This window comes from Spodoptera frugiperda, chromosome 15, assembly GCF_023101765.2.
Source record: "Spodoptera frugiperda isolate SF20-4 chromosome 15, AGI-APGP_CSIRO_Sfru_2.0, whole genome shotgun sequence".
Taxonomy (NCBI): Eukaryota; Metazoa; Arthropoda; class Insecta; order Lepidoptera; family Noctuidae; genus Spodoptera; species Spodoptera frugiperda.
This window is the reverse complement of record NC_064226.1, coordinates 12,917,559-12,924,532: the sequence shown is the minus strand read 5'-3', so window position 1 is coordinate 12,924,532 and position 6,974 is coordinate 12,917,559. Positions and strand designations below refer to the sequence as shown.

Here is a 6,974-nt window from a genome sequence, read left to right as displayed (position 1 = left end):
GGATTGATGTGCATATGAAAAGATGTCTCATTTTCATCGACTATTTTTTATTTTGCGACGTTCGATGATATTGATTTGTTCTTGTGATTCACATAAAATAAATCTTGCTTTAAAACAAAAGCATATTATTTTTCAATTATTATATTAAAAAATCAATTGTCTACTAAGTAGGTACTAACGCTACGAAAGAGAAACTTGCTCACTGCAGACTGCACATAATACGTAATATATTATGAACACACTTAATTTAATAAATAGCTAGTGAGCCTATTGCCATTCACTGCACTGTTGGGGGGTGTTGCATATTCCAGATTTTGTACTATTAACAAAGTCGAGCAAAGGCTCAGATTGGATGAAGGTGATGGATGCTAATTAAGTATGCAAGGACCTAATAGTAAACAACGCTCTGCAGTTTCTGTGTTTATTCAAGGGCGTTTGTAAGATGTAAGATCCAGAAACTGACTGCTTCAAATATTGAACTTCCAACCACTAGTTAGTTCACCAAGGTAGACGCGGTCTGTTCCGTGCGTATACCTAGGGTGTGGAAGGGGAGTATCAGTTGTTGAACTCTGTCAATTCTATTTGAAACATTGTCTCTAATGTGAACTTATACTCTTTCATTTCTGGCCATAAGCACAGCACAGCAGTTTCAGTCAAACTACAAGAAAGTTTAATAAAAATGAGTAAATTTTTAGAATTTTTACTTTTTATTTTAATATTTACAATATAATACAATGCACAAAAATAAATATCACAATTTTATAACTCAGTATTTAAACCAGTATTAGGTACTTAGTACTTACACTAAACTGAAAAAAAAAAACTATTCACGATTATAATGCAAACAATGTAGTGTACTATAAATTTTGTTTCACTTAATGATACATGCAGTTACTAACATTAGTCTGGGCCTTCTAATTAAAAACCAAAGAGGATTAATTTAAGAAAACCTTTGTATTTTAAATTAATTCAAAATTTAAAACAATAGTTATTGTTTTAAAGTATATTATATCATTGTACAGATAATGTCACTATTTAAAAATTTAACAGAACCCCACACATTTATCCCTTTTATTATAAGTAGTTCATATATCCTTTTAAACAAAAATAAAATTCCCAATATTTAAACACTTACAATAAATGACACAGCAAACAATGAATGAACTGCCAAACTGTGCATATCAAACGTAATTTCTAAACTTACTAGGATAAACATTCCATTCATAAAAAATAAAATATTTCTATGCCTAATGCAAATACAAAAATACTGTCCGATCTGAAAAGTGTCTTCCACGAAAATGCTAAAATAGAAAGAAATAAGAAAAACAAAAGTATTGAACAAATATAATGTTTGTAACAAGTTTGAAATTCATATCTTTCCAGTGTACTACTTATAAAAGATAAGAAGATTTACAATGAAGAATAATGTCATCCCTACTAGCTCAACAAATCGGGCAGCACATTTCCTATCACATTATATGTTGTGATTTGTAAAAATAAATATGTAAATCTATAATCGCCATTGTCAAGATTATCATTACTATGATGCACTGTATGAGCACACAAACAAACTACTTCTCATTGTTGTTATAAGCTAATAGTTCCGATTCTTTGGTGATTTTTATCATAGGAATTTTGATTTGGCAAGTGATCAAATATTACAGCCAATATTTAAAAATATCCTGATGTATAAATGCTACCTATTGTCATATTTCCGTTAACAGTGGCTAATAAAAAAAAACTTAAATTAGGTAAAAAATAAAAACAATGAAAACATAATAATGAAAGTAAAACTTGAAGACCCAACATTTCGGCTGTGGGTTTTTATTTGTGTAAATAAGTTTCTCGGAAAGTTAAATCACAGATATTTAGATAGATGTACCAAACAGAAAATGATCGAGGAAACCTACAAATAAATTAGGAATTCAGCTATCACCATACCACACAAATCGACAACATTGTCCTTTTCAAAATATTTTCTTCATAAATTAAAATTGTACAAACTCATGGAGCATGACGTCTTGGCGGGTACATGTTTTCTTCAACGACGATAACTCCACAGAGTAAATCATATCCGGTGCGGTTGTGCCGAAACACAAAGAGGACCACACAGAGAGGAAATAGTAGGGAAATAAGGAAGTTTTTCATTAGTGACCTGATCAGTGCCACTGTGAAGGTAAGTGTTCGGCCAGGGTACAGAAGAACAGTCTCCCTGGGTCGCCCCTCCACAGGTATGACGGCAGACGCCGTCACTACGCGGATGCCAAGTAACGCCTTGCCCGGAGTCGCGCCGCCTGTTCGTCCCACACTACTGGACAAGCAGAAAGCCTGAAAATATAGAGAAGGATTTGTACATTAATACATTTTCAAATTCAAAACAACATTTACTTAGGGATATCCAACCTCTACCATTCGTGTTGAAATGATGAAAGTCTACATATAATAAATATTAATAAAATTTTAATCCTATTATTTGGTAATAGACAAAAATGGGTATATCATTTTTGTATGCTTTTAAAAAACTTAACTGGCACAAAGGCTAAAAATCTACATTACTACCAACAAATGGTTTACAAAGTAATTGAAACCAGTAATAAAACAACATTTACCTCAAATATGCAAACCAAAATTCTGTAAATGACTTCAAGAAACAGTATCTCAGAAGTCAACTCCATTGCATACTTGTAGTCATCATAGTGTTCGCTAAACTTGTAGAAATCAAACTTGTCAAGGTCACTGCAATATAAGACAAGTAAAAAATCTGTATAAGTTATATTTACAATACTGTCAATTCTCGTTAATACAAACCTATAATTCAATGTTATTACTAGGTCCCTAATTGGTAATTCAAATGAAAAAATAATTGTTATGTAACCAAATATCGATAATTTGAACTTATCAGTGTTAAACTCTACATAATTCAAAGTTGCAGACAAAGGATAGTGAATCTCAGAATTTGTAGAGGTAAGTTCAAATTTCAGAGCATGTGATATTTCGAATATTCAGTAATTCGAAATATTAGTATATTATGGTTTTGTCTTAACATTGCTTAAATTCTATGATGAAACATAGACTCTTCGGTAAGATTCCAATGCAATGTTCATTCTAATAAGAATTTCAATCAACAATGAATAAGATTGCAGTACCGTTTTTTAATAATACATTTTCTTTGTGTATGATCCGTAAACAAATAATCCATGTTTTATTTGTTTAATCAATGAAGCCTAGTCTAAATATTCAATAACTCATTATATGGAATTATTTATATTGATACATAAGTAGCAGTAATAAAATTGAGTAAAATACTTACATCAATTCAAACATATCCACTGCCATAAAGGTCACAATTAGTTTTACAATAAACAAGAGCATGAAGTCAATGAATTCAGCAACGAGGCGCTTGTGTAGTGGTGGTATTACATACTCATATCCACCATGGCGAGCTATCACTGAAACACAATAAACATAAATAATTTAGTTTCTATTTACTTTTAGTATTACAATCTGTACTAAGAATGGTGTACATAAATGCACAAAATAAAAAAAAACTACAATAATGTTTTCAATAAATTGCGACTTATCTCTAAATATAGGATACAAATAACACACCGGGATACATATAGACATATTACCTTCAATTCAATATATAACTATTAAATCATAATCAGCTAAACATTACAATTAGATCACTCATAATAAATCAGCGCTACCTTCAGCAGGAGTGAGTGTTTCTGGCTGCGGCTGTGTTTCTGGAGCATTCCGAGGTGCATTGGGAACTTGAAAGGGCATTTGAAACTGATAGTTGTTATTCAAAAGCGGTACATTTGTAGCGTTATTTTGTAAGCCTTGAAACGACATCATATAGTACGGAAAACAAGTGGATAGGTTCTGATACATTTGTGCTTGCTGGATCCATAATCGAAGGGCTTGAAAGTATGCGTCCCGTTCAGATACAGATGCAGCTGGTGGCGCATCGCCTTCACCCCTTTCTGTGCCCTCAGACGGTCCAGCTTCATTTTGTACCAGTCTTTCTGACTCAGACATTTTCAATGTTATCAAATTTATTTATCAAAATACTAATTCATTTGTAAAAATAATATGCAAAGTACACGTCAGTTTGTTGATTTAATTTGTTTTGACATTTTTGACTTTCATTGATCGGTCGCTCCCAGTTTTTGTTTCGGATACAACATCCTGCATAGAGTAGATTTAGTTACTTTAGTCGATTAATTGATATAAGAATAACTCAATGAAAATAAATTAAAACATTTAGGTATAAATTGGTGCAATGCGAGTTGTCATACATAATTATATCCATTGTAATTTTCTGATGCTATATGTTTTTATTATTTTCATTACTTTGTATTTCTAATATTTCATTTTTTCTAAGTCTGACAACATTGCTAAATGTCAGTTCAGTCGTCCATCGTCGTTACATTTCGTTGACTTCGTTGTTAGCCGAATGGAATGGCCGATATGAATGTCGACTCAGTACTGCGTGCGCAATAAATGGTGATGTGAATTTGGGTGGTAAAGAATTGTAGAGTGAACATTCATGTTTGAAAGTTGTAGTTAATTTGACAGTATCAATTCCTGTGACGTTGTGCAATATAATTTCCGAGTGTTGTGTAGTTTTTATCGCAGAATAAACGTTGGTTAATCGCTAGAGTCAGCTGTGGACAACCAAGTAATTTACAGAATTCTAGTGAATATAATACGATGTGTTCCATGTCGGACTAGTGGTAAATAAAGAGAAGCCTACGCATAATTAAACTTGACCGGTTTTATGTAAGTATTTACTATTTACTATGAATCCAAATATCTGTAACTTTGTTTCCTGAAACGTTTTTTTCGGTTTATTTTTTTAAGTATATTCTTATAATTATTTACTGCCGGCCCGAAGTGGCCTACTGTGATGTTATCTTTGATATTATTGTTTTCGGTTTTGGTATAATGCCATAATTTATTGCGTCACAGATATATAAACGAACAGAAAGTTGAATTTGATATTTTATCGTGATAAGGTTATCTGACAACGAGTTAGCAGTTCATAATTTAGGTTTTGGGGGACTGGTAGGTAGTGCATTATCTTTTGTCATGTTATACAAGTCAATCTTTGTGTATCTTCTGTTTTTAGATACATGTCCAACATTCACTGCCCTGATAAGGCGCATTTTTTTACTTGTAATAAAGAATATCATCATAATAGCAACAAGTATTGAAGCAGAAACAGAACAGAGATTGTTGGCCTAGGTACTTCAAATATATTTGAGTGGACAATGTTAGGAACCTGACTGACTACACAACAGCATAAAAACTGTAATTATTTAATGTAAATGGAATGATAATAATATGTGTGTATATATGTATTTATATATAACTTATAATGTGAATGTATCGTAATTGTCTATTTTTAGTTACAAATGAAATTGTTAGGTACATGTTTTGCTCTCAATCTCATAAAGTTCTCACCTATCTAAACTTAGGACACTTATATTCATCTAAAAGCCTGTTTCATAATGTGTGATTAGGTAACTGTTAACTTCATTGTCACATTTCATTTGAAATATATGTAAGTAAGTTATAGTAAAAACTTGCATGAAAATAATGTTACTGTTTTAATTGAATCTGTAACACCTATATATAAAACTGAAGAGTTAATTTGTTTGGTTTAACATGTTAATCTCCAAAACTACTGCTTTCTTACATTGTAGGGGGCTGAAAATAGTTATTTAACTATACAAATGCAATTTATTTGTTCAATGTCAAAGTTGTACTTAAACTTTGCACCAAGTTAATTTGTTACAGAGAGCTCCTATGTATATTACAAAAATGCCTTATATATGATGCATAAGTTCTGTGCAGTTCATCAAGTACACTTGTATATGTAACTTGTGAGTTGTGACATCACTATTCTAATTTAGTAGACACCAGATCCACCAGCATTCTTTTTGATTATTTGTGCCTTCTATTCTAAGAAATCCTTACCCAATAAAAGCAGTTAATGAGTCTTCAGAGCAGTTAAATTCAATACATATGTGCACACAGTTACATATCAACCTACACAAAACCAGTATAAATAGACTGTCAAATGTGTGGATAGATCACACAAAGTGAGACCATAATAAAGTGGTTTTATATAGCTTGATGTACAATTGTATGCAAAGTTCTGTACATTCCAGAACATCGACACAAACACATGACATATACATATCTGTTCATAATTTATGTAATACACAGCCTGTAAATTACGTAGGTATAATTAAATACAGTCCCTCAGTACCCTAGTTAGTTGGCTTGCAAGAAAACAGGACCCATTCCTTCATCTTTTTGACCTTTGATTGTTTTGACTGTTTCGGCGAAGGAACAGGCTTTTCTTTGACCTTGCATTCCTTCACTCGTGATAATTATGGATATAGTATGCACTATCATCAGCAATAATTGTCTTTTTTACATTCTTTACATGATAAAATCATCATAAAATAGAAGTTCCCTTTTGAATGTATGTAGATATACAATGTATTCAGAAATTACCAGACAGGTGTTTCTATGGTTTTCATCTATAGCTGCTGAGGAAAGTTTATTTAAGGGAGAGGGGGGAAATATTGGGAAAAATCAACCAATGACTTCTCCCATTGGGCGACGCCAGAGGGAGTGTCAGACTCTAACTGAGTAAAGACCACCGGTCCTACTCCTGCTTTTCGAGCCGAAGCAAGGAAAAATCGAAAGACCAGCAATATGAATCGTGTGCTCGTTTATTTAAATATGTGCGTTGCTGTTTTATTTTGCAGCCGTACAGAGTTGGCGCCAACAGTGGCGGCTATTATAATTAAAATTTACATCGCATAGAACACGACTGCATTACGCCCGTCACTGCTCGACGCCTTTCATGCTTTGTTGTGTACCTACTTATTGTATAAAAATAAAATAGGCCTTTTGTAGATAAGTACTTCATTTTTTACTATGTATTTTAA

The 6,974-nt window shown here is 32.3% G+C and overlaps 2 protein-coding genes and 1 long non-coding RNA gene across 4 annotated transcripts in view; 1 reads left to right on the top strand and 2 right to left on the bottom strand.

Annotated features, from left to right (window-relative positions):
• The window catches only part of LOC126911435 (uncharacterized), a 71,960-nt gene that overhangs the window by 49,361 nt on the left and 15,625 nt on the right, over positions 1-6,974 (bottom strand). The gene's annotated exons all lie outside the window — the stretch shown is intronic.
• On the bottom strand, positions 689-4,152 carry LOC118275686 (protein FAM8A1). The gene is made up of 4 exons (XM_035593752.2): positions 3,711-4,152; positions 3,311-3,449; positions 2,610-2,736; positions 689-2,328 (listed from the first exon to the last, which is right to left on the bottom strand). The coding sequence occupies exons 1-4, from the start codon at positions 4,042-4,044 to the stop codon at positions 2,005-2,007; spliced, it is 924 nt and encodes a 307-aa protein (XP_035449645.1). The 5' UTR covers positions 4,045-4,152; the 3' UTR covers positions 689-2,004.
• Positions 4,393-6,974, top strand: part of LOC118269428 (beta-arrestin-1) — a 62,879-nt gene continuing 60,297 nt past the window's right edge. The window contains exon 1 of one of the 2 annotated variants that reach the window (XM_035584572.2): positions 4,393-4,788. The gene's annotated coding sequence lies outside the window, so the exon portion shown is untranslated. The remainder of the gene's footprint in view (positions 4,789-6,974) is intronic. The other variant, XM_035584564.2, reaches the window with a different exon arrangement.